Here is a 19,114-nt window from a genome sequence, read left to right as displayed (position 1 = left end):
TCCAAGTCACTTCCTGAGGTGTGTGCATCTCAATATAGGAATAGCATGATTTATTTGTGTTTTTACCATTTCTGATTTCTCTAGCTTCATTGAGTAAAAGTAAATATACTTGAACATTTATGTTTTGTAATTGAGTCAATGTACTGTGTAATTAAATTTAAGAAACAGTTTAGAAACAGTTACAAAATGTAATATGTTACATCCAGTGTTACGTTCCCACTCCTACATGTGCGTTTCCTTGTTGTGTTTTGTGTTTCCTTCTGTTTTTTCCCTTGACCTGTCACTCTACATTCAGGTGTCCGTCAGCAATTGGCCATTCGTCCCCATCAGTCATCACCATTCCTGACCAATCAGAGGGCTGTCCGTGTCATTTAAAAGCTCCGCTGGACTTCCCCTCGGGAGTCGACCTAGTTGTACCGTAGCTTATGTTGGCTGTCGATTCGCTGTTGCTTAGTTGTTCCAAACCTCCGACGTACTTGTTTACATTTAGTTTTATTTTGGTATACTTACGTCATTGTTTACGTATAGTTTTTTTCTCAATATTTGTCTGTCTGTTAAATGTACGCCATAGGGGTAAGGTGAATAGGTAAGAGACCCATGGGTTTACATTTCCAACACGTAGGCTTCTCTCTGTTACAATTCACCAGGTTAGGAGTGGGTGCCGCCCCATGTATGTTCTTGCCTAGTGTAGCATAGCCCTTTAGCATAGCCTTGATAGTATAGCTTACTATTGCACTAGTTTAGGACATCACCTTTGTTTATGATTTCTTTGCTTTGGCACTACTCTTAGTTCCCTTTTCTCCTTGGCGTGTGTCTTGTGTTGTGTTTTCCCAGAGGAAATAAATAATTGTATATAGTTTACATTGTGGCTTGTGCCTGTTTAATTCCTACAATAAGTCCGATGCACTACCTTTTTGTTGCGACTCCTCTACCGCCCCTAGACGTAGACGAGTTGTCATCTGGAGTCGTAACACCAGTATGATCAATCACATTTATTACATACAATTATCACGTAAAGGATATAAACATGGGGCGGCAGGTAGCCTGGAGGTTAGAGAGGCTGGCCAGCAATCGGAAGGTTGCTGGTTTGATCCCCACTCCAGGAGGGAGCCGGATGTGAGCTGGTGACTGGAAGGTTGCTGGCATCATATCCAGGTGCCTACCACTGCCGTTGTGACCTTGAGCACGACACTTAACCCCTAACTGCTCCAAGAATACGTTCACAATTCTAAATGGGTATCTCATTCAGAGTATAATTATGTTTTCACAAGATGAATAATTACAAAAACACAACAAATCTTAGAAATACAAAGTCGATTTTTCCTCCTACCCTTGAATGATCTTGCGTCCTAACAATCAGAAAAAATATGTTTTAGATAGATGAACATACACATTGAATAACCTAGTCATACACTTGTTGTTATACATGCAACACTACTGCATAATCTGACATGAGGAACTAGCAGGTGAGCAGCTTTATCTATTACATTTTAATGTATTTTAATATTTTGAATATTTATATTTTACATATTTAATATTTGCTGAGGTGACAAAGAACCCATATTACATCTCACCACAGCCACTGTGGCTTTCTGATTACTTTGAGCCTCTGGGTTGCTAATCTCACGGTGCCAGACTAGTGTGTCTAAATATATTGGCACCTGAGTGGACCGTATGACAATTCATTTAGGACAAAGTAAAGGTGATTATATATTATCTTGGCTCTGATTCAGAATAGACACAATTTGAAAATAAGAATTTGCAAGCCCACAAAGTCTCTTTTGGAATTGATTTGTTCTAGTTCATAATATAATTTTTCTAATTATCATAATTATTACAATATTAATAATTAGTATTATTGTAGTTGTATTTATCATCATTGTTCCATGTCGTTCCATTGTGCCTATTTGCCTTAATCTGCATTCCCTCGCCTGGTCTCCTCTCTGCACCAGGGTCCTACACCATACAACCTCACAGCAGCTACTTTTCCTGAGCATTATGCTGTTTTGCTACTGCTGCAGCTGGACAGAATCCTGATAGGAATATCATCATTGTTCCAGGTTGAGAAAAGGGGACGGACTTCCTCATCCTCATAACCTGGTCCATCGTCAAATGAGTGAATGAGTGAGCCGTCCTCTGCATTATAGAAAGTCACCTTCTTCTCCTTATAATCCAGATAGACCCTGACTTTTTTTGGAAGTGTCTTATTTAGGAGAGATTCCTCATCATTCATGGCTTTAAGTCTTTGCCCATTGGACAGCCTGATTGCCCAGAAGCCATTGGCAGGGCTCAAAACTAACTGGCCCTTCCTGTTAGCTGTTGCCTTGGCAACACCAAGCACCCAGTCATCCTTTCCCTCCACACGCACATCCCAGTAGGCCTTTGTAGGACGGCCCAAAGTGCCCAGCACATAAGGATCTTTGTTAAAATGCTGCTCATTGTTCAACTGTCTCGGTGCCTCATCTCTCCACTGGACTGTTTTCTTATCCTCTGATATCTGCAGGTGAGGGTGAGCTGTGTCCACATCCAGAGTGACATCCACTGAGGAAAACAAACAAATCAGACATAGTAAAACATATTTTCAACAGTGATATATTGTATGTAGGGATGTTACACTATGAAGACAGCTGTAATATGTGGGAGCTTATTACCTTTATAGGAGAAAGCCAGTTTTTCTCGTTTTTCTGAAACAAAACAGGAAATCAAAGAATATTTTGATCACTATGGCTTTTTTCAAACTTAATGCACTAAACATAATAGATCACTGTTTTGTTTTGAAAATATGACAACATATTACTGTATATATACATATTAATACTGTATATCTACCAACAACATATTACTGTATATACACATATTAATATATCTACATACCAACAACATACTGCAGACAGTAATTGAATTTCTCAAATTGTATATAATCTATCAGACTGTGTGTGTGTGTGTGTGTGTGTGTGTGTGTGTGTGTGGTGTGTGTGTGTGTGTGTGTGTGTTTGTGCGAGTGTGTGTGTGCGTGTGTGCGCGTGTGTGCGTGCGTGTGTGCGTGTGTGTGTGTGTGTGTGTGTGTGTGTGTGTGTGTGTGTGTGTGTGTGTTGAGAGAGACACAAAGAGAGACAGAGATAGAGAGCATGAGAGAGAGAGAGAGAGAGAGAGAGAAAAGTGAGCAGTGAACAATTACCTTCATCTGACTGAGCAAGAGGTGAGTGAGACGTTTTCTTTTGCCAACATCCTGTCAAGAAAAAAGAAAGAAGAACAAAAATAAATCATTGTTACTATATCATCTATTAAGTGTATTTGTCATGCTTTATAAAGTCATACAGTACAATGCAAGAGACTTGAACGGTACAGGCAGAATGGAATACAGTAGATGCAATTAATGACAGTACCATTGCTACCATACTACTAGTAGTATATAAAATGCACAGATTACACATTTTTTATTGTTTTGAAAATATGACAACATATTGCTGCAGACAGCAATTGAAATGAATTTCCTAGTACATGCACCTTCATGTGTGTTACATTTCTTTAAAAGAAAAACAGAATAATAGAAGAAACACAATGAGAAAAGTAAACAAAATTGGATATAATATTTCAGCTTGGACAACTGTTTTTGATGTAAAAGTACTGTATTACCAGGTTTGTGTTTATTGAAAAACAAACGTGTAAACGTCTGATGTTTTTTCTTTTCTTGCTATTTGCTTGCTATTATTCATTATTACTAGACACAATAATCTATTCAGTTTGTTTCTCATGCTTTATAAAATCATACAGGACAATGAACAAGACTTTACCTTGACAGCAGAGTAGAAAAGATGAAATCAATAACAGTCCCATGACTCCCAGTAGTATATGAAATGCAAACCATCCATCTGACTGCCTTGCGATCTCAGTTGGATCAGCACCTGCAATGTTTAATAGTATGTATAGATATTATTATGTGGTTAAACTAATAGCAATTAAATTGATAGTTCACCCTTTTAGAGGTTTTAGCATATTTTGGACTTATTTTTAACAAAGGGTGTAAGGTGAAAGGTCCAAAGGAAATTAACCATCTCCTTACGTGTGTAATACAAAATGTTATCTATCTTAAGAGTAAAAAACAAACGGCTACAGAGAGAATTTATTAAACAAATCATTCATAGTTTTAAGTTGTACAACCTGCAATGGGTGCACAGTCCACAAAACTGATGAGGAATGTCAACAAACAGGCTTTCTGGATCCACAGTCCCATGATGCATCTGACATGGAATATAAAACTTGGGCCTTGTGTAGTAATAAAGTTGTAGTAGTAGTAATAGTAGTACTAGTACTTGTAGAAGTAGTACAAGACATTAGAAAACTATTACAGTCATTAAAAAAAGATCTGCAGAGCTGTTATTCAATGGTTAAACGTCCTCAGCATTGCAGATAGAAATTTAATTCATAGAGCAGCTAACAAGACTCCCTAAACATCACAGATATTCACACTTGTTCTACACAATGTATTTCGATCTGAACCCTTCCAATGTTGCACTCTCCTGAAAAGATCCCAGCTCCTGTAAAGATCAGCATTGCATTTAATAAGATATTTTGTGGGACAGTACTGTAGGTAGACATTACCACTGATACAAGGTCAGATATTTCTCATCCCTCTTATGGGTACAGTTAGGATTCAGGGCAGGGATCTCTGATTCCAGACCGAAGCCAACAGTAGTACTAATAATCTAGTCACATGATACACAGAAAAAGTTATGAAGCTACCTGCATATTGGTGTTGAGGAACAGAATATCACCTTTCTCACAAATATGGCAATGTGTTTTTGATCCATGAAGATAAATGAACAACGTCAAAATGAAATTCATGATTCATTCAAAAGCTCACGGTTTAATGTAGTAATATTCTGTATATATACATATATATGCATCACATATCAAATCATTATGTGTCAGGTACTGTAACAACTCAAATAAAGTAAACGAATACGAGAGATTCTTACCCAATTGCCAGCAATGCACGTCTGTAGAAGGGAGATAAGATATGAAAGTCCTTTTCAGATTGGAAATTAGTTTCGTTTTCTCTCAAGCACAAGAGCCGACCTCTGAATCTATTATTCATTAGCGCCCTCTAGAGGAGGTGCAGGAACAACAGTCATCATACAAAAATGCTCAGAAAGCCTGACTGAAAAAGTGTTTGGCATTAGTCTAGAGCTGATCAAGGTTGATTCCTTCATTGATTGAGTGTTTTAGATTCTAAGCTCCTTTGAGGTGGGAATTGGCAACAAAGACCTTGGTTTGTGAACGAAGTTGCGTTGGGATTGAGAGTAGAATATAACGTGGATTTCCTGTACTACATGCATGTATACACAACAAATGCAGTCAGAAAGTTGCAATGTTGTATTAATGATTAACCTGGCTGAGGCCTTATCTCCCAGAGGGACAGTAAAGCTGCATCTTGAGGTTTCGAATTACACTGGATATTTACTGCTTGCCAAAGATTAGATAATTAATAATCAACTTGAGGTGAGTAGATTTCATTAATTGGATTGACAAAGAACAACACACTGCCATCAGAGCATTTAAGACCTAATGCTCTTTTCAGAGTTAATTTGATAGTAATTAATCCAGGGCTCAACTCAAGTCAACCTGGCATTGTATTGGATCCTTTTTAAATTAAAACTATAGTGATTCTTACCTGAACGCTAACACCACACGTCTATAGCAGAGTCTGTCAGTTTAAGATCAAGTAAACACTTTCGTTTCCACTCACAAGTTTTTTCTTTTACAATCAGTAATGTTTAACCACACCTCCATACACTTTGATGGAGAAAAAAAACATCTGAATAATACATTATGTTTGTCTAGTTACCGTTAAATGCTTTCAGTAGCAAAACAAATTCCAGTATTTCTTCTAATTACATTGTTATATAGCAATTAAGTTTCTTATTTTCATCTGTTTTATGGTTTTGAGGCTCCCTCTAGAGACCGCTTCAGTTCATGGTTTATAGAGCATTAAATGAAAAATATACAGTATTCCATTCTATATACCAGCCTGATTACAAATATGTCTGTATTATTTGTATTATTATCAATTGGAGTTGAAATGTTGTCCTTTTCTGTGTTAGTCAGGGTACACATTAAAGACTGAACTTGAATTTCATTTTGCTAAACATAAAAATAATCTTTTGAAATTATTATTTATTAGTTCATCATCAATAATAATAATAATAATAACAATAATAAGTATTATTATTATTATTATTATTATTATTATTATTATTATTATTATTATTGTAGTTGTATTTATCGTAGTAGTATTTACAGTATGGGCTGAATCATGATAGGATCAACATCATTGTTCCAGGTTGAGAAAAGTGGACAGACTTCATCCTCATAACCTGGTCAATTGGTCATATGGTCCACTGGTCACTGTTCCATAACTAATGAGTTATAACTCTTTGTTGGAGGTTTATAATTGAATAATAAACTGCTTATAAGTGATTTATTAACTAATTATAAACCATTTATGAACGCTTTACAAACGTCCCCTTAATGTAAAAGTTTAATAGGTATCAAAAAGCTTTTATCAGAGCTGATAATTGGTCGTTTTTGGCACATTTTAAGTTGAAATGGTGTGAATTGTCACGCCTGAGGGTTCTGTCTGGTGACTCTGGCGCCCCCCTCCGGCCACACGGGTCAGGGCCTCCCAATCTGCCGGGATCACCCTCACGCGCTTCACCTGTGTGTTCTGTCCCGGTTGCTATTTAGCCTGTTTGTTCCCTCTTGTCCCTGTCCGCGATTCTCTCCGTGTGCTCCCCGTTGTTTGTGAGTACCTGTCTGTTTGTCAGCATTGTTAGTATCGCCTATCCCTGTATTCCCCGTCTAGATTATCTACCGCTTGTTAAGCGTGTACTTCTGTTACGGAGCTTGTTTTCTCCGTCTTTATTTTATCGTTGCTCCCAGTGTTTGTTTGTTCCCGTGTCCCTACCCGTTCTTATTAAAAATACCCGTTCAAGTACACTTCGCGCTGTGGTCTGAGTATCTCTCCGCTTTTGGGTCCACCACACTGCCTCTCAACCGTAACAGTGAATAGCTTAAAAGGTATATGAGCGGCAGGACACTCGTATCAGAGTAACTGAGGTACAGACTTTTCCCTATAGAATATAACAAAATGTACACCTCAAAACCACATGCATTTTCAGTACATTTAATTGTATTCAATGTTTTCTTTTAAGGACTTTTTATAATGTTCATTTACCAGTTTGAGTCTGACCGCTAATATTAACTGAGCCCTTCTGCTCGGTATAGCTTTTACTCTTAAACTTATTTTGTTGTCGGCAGACATTCTGACTAAATTGAACATTAAGTTACCATACTTCTAATGTCTCATCCTTATATATTTATATTTTTTTCTCATGATAGGAGGCCAGATAGTGATTTAACTTGACTCATTCCAAGCAACTTATTAATTTAACTGTATTCATTTTGCACATTAACGTGCACTTCGCTGTCATAAAGTACTGTTTATAGTACAACGTCAGTAGGAGGCTGTGCTCCTCCACGTCACTGAGAAGAAGTAATGTAAGTGGAGAAGAGATTCAGCGGGAGTTATTCAAACAAAGGTAAATTGACATTACTACCGAATGAATGAATTTCCATTATTTTACGGTACTGTTTCAATTATACTTGGTACCTACACCAAAGAAAAAAACAAGCAGTTAATAGGTGAAATTATTATTTTGCATTGATATTTCTAAACACCTGAAGTGCTATTGTAGCTGTAATAGATTTTCTATGTTACATTTTACATGTGTCAGTAAGCGTATCTCTTCTGATTCTGAAAGACAGGGTTTTGTAGATATCAAACCTAGTAAGAATTAGCCTCTTGATGAACATTTGATATGAGATTGTATTTCTGTATAGGCGCCCTGGTTGCTGCAGATGTATAATGCTGTTACTGATAGCAGCTCACATTGCCATTACAGTTGGTGTTACACTGCCCGAAAAAGCCAACGTTCAGTAACTACAGACTGCAGATTAAAAAATGTAAACAAATAGATGTATTATTTGAGATGTGAACAAATACTGTCTAACTATGTGGTTACCATGCTTATTTATATAAACTCTGCTGCTAGTCTCTATTTTTCTCAGTTACGCCAGCGACTGTACTTTGGCTTTGTCGGGCAGTATCAGTTGGTGGTATTTCTCGAAAGGTAAAGCGGCTGAACACATTATAGAGCACTTAATGACTTCATAAAGTAAGAGAAGCACATACTTACTATGTATAACCTTAAATTATGTATGTTGTAACTTAAATTGTTATTGTATTTATGTATAGGTGGTGTTGTATACTGCAGACACAAAATTCTGATGTTCCCAATATCGTTTACACACTTCAGTCACCCTCCCTCCCTCCCTCCCTCCCTCTATTCAACTCAGATGGCTGTTGATCGCCAGAGAAGTGTAAATGAGAGAAATTATCAATGTGTTTTTTACATTTTTGAATGAATGATAAAAATCAAAACATTAGTGCATCTATATGATCTTCCTGCTTATACAACAGTCAATAAATCATGTGTTCAAATCCCCTTCAGAGATAGAGATGGACATCACACTTCTAAAGGAGAGAAACAGAATGATAAGAATACAACTCTGGAGGAGAAGAACAGTTAAGATGGTCTGTCGGTTTATTTAATAAATGTGATGTTCTAACCCCAACTCCCCACTCTCTTCCAGACATGAAGTTGTACCAACAAGTGGAGGAGAAAGACAAAATGGTAGAGGGGACACAGAAACAACTAGGAGACGGACAACTGGAGGAGATGAACCAGAGACTGGGAGAGAAGGACCAACAACTAGAGGAGAGGAACCAGAGACTGGGAGAGAAGGACCAACAACTAGAGGAGATGAACCAGAGACTGGGAGAGAAGGACCAACAACTAGAGGAGAAAGACAGATTACTGGATGAACTAACCAAACAGCAACCAGAGAGAGACAAGCAGTTGATAGATAGAGGCAGACAAGTGGAGGATGTGAACACTGAAAATACACAACATGGTGAGATTTGAAAGAAAAAAACCTATTATATGTACAATATCATATTGTACTAACAATACAATAATAATAATAATAATATAATAATGACTATGTACAATACTCATATAACAGTACCATGTTTGTGGACATAAGTGTTATTGCTTTCCTGCCCACTGTCAAGAGAATTCATGTCCCAGTTTTCCTCTATAATTTCAGCACAACAGATATGTGATCTGAAGACTGAAGTAGAGAGACTGAAGAGTGAGGACTCAGCCCAGATGACTGGTGAGTGTGATGGAGAAACCTCCATGATTTCAAGAGGCTTCAAATTCTATGTTTCTTTCCTCTCAGAACACAGAACTAATTCCTAATGTTCCTTAGTGTTCTAAACATTCTAACAATGAAATGGTTGTTGTATCTTGCGTACACCAGGCTTTATGCTGGTAAAGTTGAACGTCGCTTGCAGTTTTGGGGACACAAACAAGCACTCAGTGCTGTAACCAGAGAATGGCTACAAACTTCCTCCCACTGTATCACTACTAGTGTTCATTATTATTCATTTCGATTTCCCCATCATCCGAGAAATGGGATGATTTTCTGACACTTGATTCAAGTTTGCAGCAACAGTGCTGTGTTTAATTGATGAAATCGGAGAGGGGACTATGATTCGGTCTCTGATCGATCGTATGTCACAAGCCATAATAGGGTACAAAGTGGAGAGTGTAGCCTAAGGGGCAGTCTCCACCAAAAAGCGAGGCGTGACGCTTCTGTATCTGAAACAGCGGCCTTCAAAGCGGAGTGGAAAAAGACGTGACTGTTGTTGCTAGGCTACCTGATACAGTGCTTTAGCTGGCAAGGTAGCTAGCAACGATTAGCGATTATGCTAACACAAACTTCGTACACATTTATGCTAGTAATAGAGTAGCTTGCTAGTAGGAGTGGGTCAAATACATTTAGAGAGTGTTTGTTTCATACAAAAGTATGATATATTTGTATATATTTGTTTCAGAAACTAGTGTAAGACATCCTAATTTTCCACAGAAGTATGTACTGTAGCGAACGGCGGGGTAGAGTAGCTTGCCTTAAGCGGGTATCGAACTCGCAATCTTCCGTTTACAAACCGGCCGCGTTAGCGACAACACCAAGAGGGTTAACTCCCTTGGCGGAGCTGCTAACGGGCCTTACACAGGGTCGTTACAGTACATTTTCAGTTTAACAAAATTCAATATGAGTACGTCTGGAGTGCTCCTCTAAAAACAGTGAGGCACGAGTGCGCAAACCACTTCCTTCACTTTGAAAACAACGGTGAAAAGGAGCTGGCGAATTGAAAAACGCGTCTGTTGGACACAGCCCCAAATGCAGTAGACACATAGCCTAATGAATGTGAGAATCATATTTTGATATATCAACACAAAGCTGTAAGAATCAAGACTGATAATGAATCAAAGAAGCACTACAGGTACCTGTAACTTGTTAATCTGGCTACCAATGCAGCTGTAGGAGTGTTGCCTAATGTAGTAGGCCTATAATCTAACGAATTTGGGAATCATATTTTGCGAGTGAAGTTTGTTATACAGCATAATTCAATACCGAAACCTGGCCTGTATCAGTATGGAAAACAGAGTTGTGTAACCTTGGTTTGTAGCCAGTTGCCTTTGTAACCAAATACGTTTCTGTTACATGGTGATGGTTTGAATGAAATGTGAGACTTTGTAAATCTTATTGTGTTCCCATTTCCTGTTTTGTTTCAGATATCAATCAGGTACACTTATATGAAGGTAATTGGCTCCTTGCATCTACTGCTGTCTTGAATGATACATGAATGAATTAATGCTTTATTCATATGTTTCTCTTTTTTATTCAGTTTTATTCACCTTTTCTGGTTGAAGGTGAATCATCCCTTTCAGATTCCTGAACGAATTATTGTATTCAAAACTTCAAAAGGATTAATTCATGAATCAGTAAAAACATATAGTGAATAAAGAAAAACATTCCATGTCATGTTTGTTTTTATGTTCTCTTCAGTGGATGTCATTCTGGATGTGGACACAGCTCACCCTAACCTGCAGATATCAGAGGATAAGAAAAAAGTCCAGTGGAGAGATGAGGCACCAAGACATTTTAACAAAGATCCTTATGTGTTGGGCACTTTGGGCTGTCCTACGAGGGCCTCCTGGGAGGTGTGTGTGGAGGGAAAGGATGACTGGGTGCTTGGTGTTGCCATGGCAACAGCTAACAGGAAGGGCCAGTTAGTTTTGAGCCCTGCCAATGGCTTCTGGGCAATCAGGCTGTCCAATGGGCAAAGACTTAAAGCCATGGATGATGAGGAGTATGTCCTAAATATGACACTTCCAAACACAGTCAGTGTCTATTTAGATTGTAAGGAGAAGAAGGTGACTTTCTATAATGCAGAGGACGGCTCACTCATTCACTCATTTGACGATGGACCAGGTTATGAGGATGAAGTCTGTCCACTTTTCTCAACCTGGAACAATGATGATGTTCCTATCACGATTCTGTCCAGCTGCAGCAGTAGCAAAACAGCATAATGCTCAGGAAAAGTAGCTGCTGTGAGGTTGTATGGTGTAGGCATAATGCAACTGGAGCACAATGGAACGACATGGAACAATGATGCTGATCCTATCAGGATTCAGCCCGTACTGTAAATACTACTACGATAAATACAACTATTATTGTAATAATTATGATAATTAGAAAAGTTATATTATGAACTAGAACAAATCAATTCCAAAATAAACTTTGTGGGCTTGCAAATTCTTATTTTCAAATTGTGTCTATTCTGAATCAGAGCCAAGATAATACATAATCACCTTTACTTTGTCCTAAATGAATTGTCATACAGTCCACTCAGGTGCCAATATATTTAGACACACTAGTCTGGCACCGTGAGATTAGCAATCCAGAGGCTCAAAGTAATCAGAAAGCCACAGTGGCTGTGGTGAGATGTAATATGGGTTCTGTCACCTCAGCAAATATTAAATATGTAAAATATAAATATTCAAAATATTAAAATACATTAAAATGTAATAGATGAAGCTGGTCACCTGCTAGTTCCTCATGTCAGATGATGCAGTAGTGTTGCATGTATAACAACAAGTGTATGATTAGGTTATTCAATGTGTATGTTCATCTATCTAAAACATATTTTTTCTGATTGTTAGGACGCAAGATCATTCAAGGGTAGGAGGAAAAATTGACTTTGTATTTCTAAGATTTGTTGTGTTTTTGTAATGATTCATCTTGTGAAAACATAATTATACTCTGAATGAGATACCCATTTAGCAATTGTGAACGTATTCATGTTTAAAGACGAAGACTGCTTATTGGCCATGCAATCAATTGTTGGAATGTGGTCATTTTTGCCCCCTCCGAGACAACACACATGCACACCCCCAAGGGAGAACAGGGCTCTGGGCTCAGGGTCAGCCATTTCCAGCACCCCTGGAGCAGTTAGGGGTTAAGTGCCTTGCTCAAGGTCACAACGGCAGTGGTAGGCACCTGGATATGATGCCAGCAACCCTCCAGTCACCAGCTCACATTAGGCTCCCTCCTGGAGTGGGCATCAAACCAGCAACCTTCCGATTGCTGGCCGGCCTCTCTAACCTCCAGGCCTCCCCATGTTTATATACTTTACGTGATAATTGTATGTAATAAATGTGATTGGTCATACTGGATGTAACATATTACATTTTGTAACTGTTTCTAAACTGTTTCTTAAATTTAATTACACAGTACATTGACTCAATTACAGAACATAAATGTTCAAGTATATTTACTTTTACTCCAATGAAGCTAGAGAAATCAGAAATGGTAAAAACACAAATAAATCATGCTATTCCTATATTGAGATGCACACACCTCAGGAAGTGACTTGGAGACCATGAAAATGCTTCCAGATATATTTCTACGTATGATTTTGAAATTGGAGCAATGTTTTTTTGTAAAATAGTTAAAGTCAGGGAAGGACAGCAGAGTTATGTTTATTATAGTGCAACATCGCGTCTGTGGCCGTCCATTTGGTATGACTAGTGTTAACAGACATGACACCAGCTGAAAACGCAGCCGAGAATTGTATTAAGACCAAGCAGAATCAATGCTTTTACTGTTGACTTACTGGTAACGATGAAGTTATGATTAATTAAAGACGATTAAACTGACTCATCCGGACCTCTGTAGCTTCCTTTCTTCATCTAAGTTTATTAACTACACTTGGACAGCCGAACTACCGAACTACCGCTAACAAGTTGTCCCACCCGTGGACCTTCGTTTAGGATGACTAGAGTTAAAAGCGGCTAAGTTGACGCTCCTCCATCGCATTCATCAGTTGTGACATTGTTGCACTGGCTATGAGAGTACGTTTTGTGTGGTCGTCCCACCCGCCACCCCCAGCCTCCACCCACCACCCCTAGCCTCGCCCCACCACCCCCAGCCTCCACCCCCAGCCTCCACCCACAGCCTCCACCCACCACCCCCAGCCTCCACCCACCACCCCCAGCCTCGCTCCACACGGTCGCTCTGTAAGAAGCCCATGGCGGGTTTCTTGGGCTCTCTGCCATATTGTGTACTTATTTGTCGTGGTCGTTTAACTCCAGGCAGGGAGTTCTACAGAGCCATCCAATATACGTCAAGCTTAAATGTATTACCATTGTCATCCAATAAATGGTTAAACTGCTGCTAGTGCCGTGACTCAAACAGTGTATACTGTATATATAGTATATAGTCATAAAATCTAGACTATGGGAGTATGAGATTAGTAACAATACCTCAAATAATAATAATCGGGAAATGCATTGATATTTGATGGATCTTGCACTGGATTTTAACCACAGTCTCCCGCATACTCAACTGAACTTGGCTGAACGTATTATATGATGAATTAATTCTTACCAATTTCAGAAGATTCTTTTTATGTTTAGCAAAATGAAATTCAAGGTCAGTCTTTAATGTTTACCCTGACTAACACAGAAAAGGACAACATTTCAACTCCAGTTGCATTTAAATGTTGTAAACCGATACAAAGATAAATAGTACAGACATGTTTGTAATCAGGCTGGTATATAGAATACTGTATATGTTTCATTTAATGCTCTATAAACCATGAACTGAAGCGGTCTCTAGAGGGAGCCTCTAAACCATAAAACAGATGAAAATAAGAAACTTCATTGCTATATAACAATGTAATTAGAAGAAATACTGTAATTTGTTTTGCTACTGAAAGCATTTAACGGTAACTAGACAAACATAATGTATTATTCGGATGTTTTTATCTATATCAAAGTGTGGTTAAACATTACTGATTGGAAAAGAAAAACCTTGTGAGTGGAAACGAAAGTGTTTACTTGATCTTAAACTGACAGACTCTGCTATAGACGTGTGGTGTTAGCGTTCAGGTAAGAATTACTATAGTTTTAATTTAAAAAGGATCCAATACAATGCCAGGTTGACTTGAGCCCTGGATTAATTACTATCATATTAACTCTGAAAACAGCGTTAGGCCTTCAATGCTCTGATGGCAGTGTGTTGTTCTTTGTCAATCCAATTAATGAAATCTACTCACCTCAAGTTGATTATTAACACCTGAACAAACTAATTTCCTATCTGAAAAGGACTTTCATATCTTAACTCCCCTCTACAGACGTGCATTGCTGGCAATTGGGTAAGAATCTCTCGTATTCGTTTACTTTATTTGAGTTGTTACAGTACCTGACACATAATGTTTTGATATGTAATGCATATATATGTATATATACAGAATATTAATACATTAAACAGTGAGCTTTTGAATGAATCATGAATGTCATTTTGACCTTGTTCATTTATCTTCATGGATCAAAAACACTTATCCCTCATTGGAATGAACATATCCATATATATATATATATATATATAAAATACATTCTGGATTTGGCTCACAAAAACTGGAAATAGATTAGCTTCAGATAAACTGTGTCCCCTAACGATGAAAAATGTACAGGTTGACAGATAATTCAACTACATCCTGATATGTAACTAGTTCTACCTGCCTGGCCAGTGGCAACATTCCATGATGCATTTTTGCAGCTTGACTTCTCTATAAATGCTGTAGTTTCGGTGACCACAGAAACAAGTACTAGGCCTACACATATTCATCGAAGAACCAATTTGCTGGATACTTTCCACACACTAGAGATAGACAGACAGACTACAAACAACCAGTAAGATATAGCCTAGCCTACATATTGAATGTCCAACAAAAGTCAAAATAAATGTCAGTTTCACAATGTTTTGCATATGCACTGTTACGCTTCACCATAGCTCAAAACTGAGATCATAACTAATGAACAGCAACATTTTATGGGGGGAGATTCAATGACAACCTATTGGCAGTTATTTCTGTAATAATACATTAAAGGCATTATTCTCTGTAATATCACCCACTGCATGCTAGTTGGCTAGTTAGTATCCCTCTCGACCAATGGGTGTAAAAATGAATTTCTGAATTAGTAGTGCACGTACATTACGTGTATCCGGGACCAGTTGGTTAACAAGCTATGCAATGAGTTGGTGTGGTCTCACCAGACAAACTAGCCTGGTATTAAACAAAGTAAGCTTCATGATGAACATCCACCTGCCCTCATCACCTCTCCTCTCTAAAACAGAACAACCAAACGTCCAACCATCTGAAACACACTAGACTCAACTCAAGCAATAGCTCCAAAAGTCATTTTGGGGGGGGGGATCATTGTATATAACGATCCAAATTAGTGATACTTTTCATGAACTCTATATGTGTCTATGGGAATATAGCGGTACATGTTGTACATTTAAAATGTCAAGCCAAGGGTTAAAATAAGAGACAATACCCATAGTCAAATTCAGATTTTTGGTGGTGAGCTGCTATGACTTTCATTACCCTTTTCTTTACTGACATGTTACTTGCGAACATACCTACATATGCAACATGTCTATATTCAAAGATATGCAATACGCTTCTTTAAGTCAGATTGTATTGTTATCCAGCATTGATTTCTAAACTTCCCATATCCATCTCAAATAAAAAAAAGGTGCTAAAAATGCTGTTCCATTGGCATGTAGAAAAAAAGGAAAAAGCCAAAAGCTTTGTACGACCAACAAATACTTTCCTAACAATTTGGTCTTACAGCTCAATGCTAAAGATCCCAAGACTTTCAAGCCACTTTTTTCTTGAAAAAACATTTAGAACATGCTTCAGGATAGCTTACAAAAACTAGGATTACAGAATGCAGGTTCACTGTCACACATGGCAAACGTTGAAAAACGTTGAACCTCAATGCAAGACTCATGCGATGCCTATCAGATAGATATATCACGTGTAATTATGAGGAAATGACCAGCAGTGTGATGTTACCATAACACTTGATCAGGTAACAAGAGGTAGAACACACAGCCATTTCCACCCAACTGCACCTCCATGGTGGAGAGAGATCGATCTGATGCAGCTGTCACAAGTCTTTGATCAGTTGTGACCAGCTCTCAGGGTCATACATATACACCTTTTTGCCAGGGAAACACGTGATCTTATCAGTGACACGCCCGCGACATGTGTCATACCCATGTTTGAAACTAAACATTTTTAAAAATTTAACCATTTTTTAATTCCCCATTTTATTCTTCATTATTGAACACTTATTTTTATTCTTCATTATTGAACACATTACTACCACTAGATTAGCAGCCTAACCATTTTTAATTGCCTTTTTTTTTTAATTGCACATTTTAACCCTCAGCTTTTATTTTAAGCCTCATAGGCAATAAACGTTTATAGTATGTTTATAGTATACGACACATCACACAGCACTTATCAGTGACAAACTTTAGCTGACCCTTGGTTGAACTTCAGCCAGTTCAGGGACCCTGGTTTCCTAGAAAGAGAAAAGGCCCCTAATCCAGCCGTTCTAACGGTTCTATATCCTACGGGGGTGACCACATCCTCACAAAACTGTCAAGTTCCTAAATCTAATTTCACAATCAGCAGAACACCTTGTCCTCTCACCAACGTCTCATTGTGCAAGCCTCAACATCCCACCACATCCGCCCCAAAGGGGCGGGACTTATAATTTTCAAGTATTATTTTTGATGATTAAATTCATGTGACGTCATCACCTTTTGACAGAAGGTGAATACTATATTCTCTAGGAGGGTGCAACATTGGAAGGGTTCAGATAGAAATACTATACATTGTGTAGAACAAGTGTGAATATCTGTGATGTTTAGGGAGTCTTGTTAGCTGCTCTATGAATTACATTTCTATCTGCAATGCTGAGGACGTTTAACCATTGAATAACAGCTCTGCAGATGTATTTTTAATGACTGTAACAGTTTTCTAATGTCTTGTACTACTTCTACAAGTACTAGTACTACTATTACTACTACTACAACTTTATTACTACATAAGGCCCAAGTTTTATATTCCATGTCAGATGCATCATGGGACTGTGGATCCAGAAAGCCCGTTTGCTGAAATTCCTCATCGGTTTTGTGGACTGTGCACCCATTGCAGGTTGTACAACTTAAACTACAAATTATTCGTTTAATAAATTCTCTCTGTAGCCGTTTTTTACTCTTAAGATAGATAACATTTTGTATTACACACGTAAGGAGATGGTTAATTTCTTTTGGACCTTTCACCTTACACCCTTTGTTAAAAATAAGTCAAAAATATGCTAAAACCTCTAAAAGGGTGAACTATCAATTTAATTGCTATTAGTTTTACCACATAACGATATCTATACATACTATTAAACATTGCAGGTGCTGATTCAACTGAGATCGCAAGGCAGTCAGATGGATGGTTTGCATTTCATATACTACTGGGAGTCATGGGACTGTTATTGATTTCATCTTTTCTACTCTGCTGTCTAGGTCAGTGTTTTTCAACCTTTTTTGAGCCACGACACATTTTTTACATTGGAAGCATCTTGGGGCACACCACCAACCAAAAATATTACAAAATGACACTCTGTAGCCTGATACAGTATATATAATTACAATATTATATACATTTCCTCTCCTGTTGTTTTTTCTGGCAGTGCCTTGCAAAATAGGAAGTTTTCTCTAATGGCATCTCCATCCACAAAACGCACATTGGCCAAGAGCTGAGAATGTCCACTAATATCCGTAGACTCATCAAGTTGCAACGCAAATTTCCTACTGATACGTATCTTTCCCAAAACATGACTTTCGATGTCTGTACACATGTCATCAATACGCCTGGCAATTGTGTATCTGAGAGCGGGACTTTAGCTGTGTCTTTAACCGCGTCAGGGCCGAGCATCTCGTTGACAATGGCTTTGCAGGCAGGTAGTATTAATGTCTCTGCCACAGAGTGGGACTTTTTTGATTTAGCTACGAGTTCAGCAACTAGGTAACTAGCTTTGAGGGCTTTCTCATTTACCTTTGTGGTTTTTCTCATAAAAGTTGCCTGTTTCCCTGTGTTTTCACGCCATCGGCTTGTTTTGAAGCGACGGGTGTTTCGTTTGGAGATGGCGTTTAAGCTGCTTGGCACCATGGCGCTGTTGGAAGATAGCTTTCGCTGTATTGCCTCGAGCTCACCGTCTTTAGTTTCTTTTTACCACCACTCATACTAGGGCCTGCTACTTCACCTGGGTCAGAATCTTGTCCAGGGCCCATTTTTTCCTTTTTAAAAACTTCTCCATCACTGTCACCACGACCTGTCGCATGCGTCACTAATTCTCTTGTCTCTAAGAAGGAACGAGGCAATTAGCTACCTGCTGCCACCCGGACGAATATTACATTACTCTGCCAGTCACTATATTACAGCACAGACACTCGACAATGGCATTTTATTTGCAGATAATAATTAATAAATGTTAATTTAAAAAAAAAGTGAAATTGAATAATTTCTCACGGCACACCCAACGATCTCTCACGGCACACTAGTGTGCCGCGGCACAGCGGTTGGGAAACGCTGGTCTAGGTAAAGTCTTGTTCATTGTCCTGTATGATTTTATAAAGCATGAGAAACTAACTTAATAGATTACTGTGTATAGTAATAATTAATAATAGCAAGCAAATAGCAAGAAAAGAAAAACCATCAGAC

At 38.2% G+C, this 19,114-nt stretch overlaps 3 protein-coding genes across 8 annotated transcripts in view; 2 read left to right on the top strand and 1 right to left on the bottom strand.

The window, feature by feature from the left end:
* Positions 1-566: 566 nt before the first annotated feature.
* Positions 567-5,700, bottom strand: LOC310808099 (butyrophilin subfamily 1 member A1-like). The gene is made up of 7 exons (XM_083674799.1): positions 5,675-5,700; positions 4,980-5,000; positions 4,162-4,241; positions 3,795-3,905; positions 3,179-3,229; positions 2,652-2,684; positions 567-2,541 (listed from the first exon to the last, which is right to left on the bottom strand). The coding sequence occupies exons 3-7, from the start codon at positions 4,232-4,234 to the stop codon at positions 1,997-1,999; spliced, it is 813 nt and encodes a 270-aa protein (XP_083530925.1). The 5' UTR covers positions 4,235-4,241; positions 4,980-5,000; positions 5,675-5,700; the 3' UTR covers positions 567-1,996.
* Positions 5,701-8,104: 2,404 nt separating this feature from the next.
* On the top strand, positions 8,105-11,564 carry LOC310813094 (butyrophilin subfamily 1 member A1-like; the record flags this gene model as incomplete). Its single annotated transcript, XM_083681937.1, has 5 exons — positions 8,105-8,192; positions 8,716-9,036; positions 9,232-9,300; positions 10,767-10,793; positions 11,041-11,564. Exons 2-5 carry the CDS (start codon positions 8,718-8,720, stop codon positions 11,562-11,564), a joined length of 939 nt encoding a protein of 312 aa, XP_083538063.1. The 5' UTR covers positions 8,105-8,192; positions 8,716-8,717.
* Positions 11,565-14,205: 2,641 nt separating this feature from the next.
* The window catches only part of LOC310808007 (butyrophilin subfamily 1 member A1-like), an 11,942-nt gene continuing 7,033 nt past the window's right edge, over positions 14,206-19,114 (top strand). Inside the window, exons 1-4 of one of the 6 annotated variants that reach the window (XM_083674703.1) lie at positions 14,206-14,426; positions 14,672-14,692; positions 17,475-17,554; positions 17,806-17,916. In XM_083674703.1, coding sequence (XP_083530829.1) covers positions 17,482-17,554; positions 17,806-17,916 — 184 coding nt within the window. In that variant the 5' untranslated portion in view covers positions 14,206-14,426; positions 14,672-14,692; positions 17,475-17,481. Of the gene's footprint in view, positions 14,427-14,642; positions 14,693-14,951; positions 17,555-17,805; positions 17,917-19,114 lie in introns of those variants that run through there. The other 5 variants (XM_083674698.1, XM_083674702.1, XM_083674699.1 and 2 more) reach the window with 5 other exon arrangements.

Source organism: Argentina silus, assembly GCF_951799395.1.
Source record: "Argentina silus genome assembly, chromosome: 1".
Taxonomy (NCBI): Eukaryota; Metazoa; Chordata; class Actinopteri; order Argentiniformes; family Argentinidae; genus Argentina; species Argentina silus.
Note: the sequence above shows the minus strand (reverse complement) of the source record. Positions and strands in the feature narration are given on the sequence as shown.

Coding starts and splice junctions, on each gene's coding strand:
- LOC310808099 (XM_083674799.1), bottom strand. CDS start 4,234: ATGGGACTGTGGATCCAGAAAGCCTGTTTGTTGACATTCCTCATCAGT. Junction 3,906..4,161: donor GGACTGTGCACCCATTGCAG/GTTGTACAACTT, acceptor TAAACATTGCAG/GTGCTGATCCAACTGAGATC. Junction 3,230..3,794: donor TTTTCTACTCTGCTGTCAAG/GTAAAGTCTTGT, acceptor TTTTCTTGACAG/GATGTTGGCAAAAGAAAACG.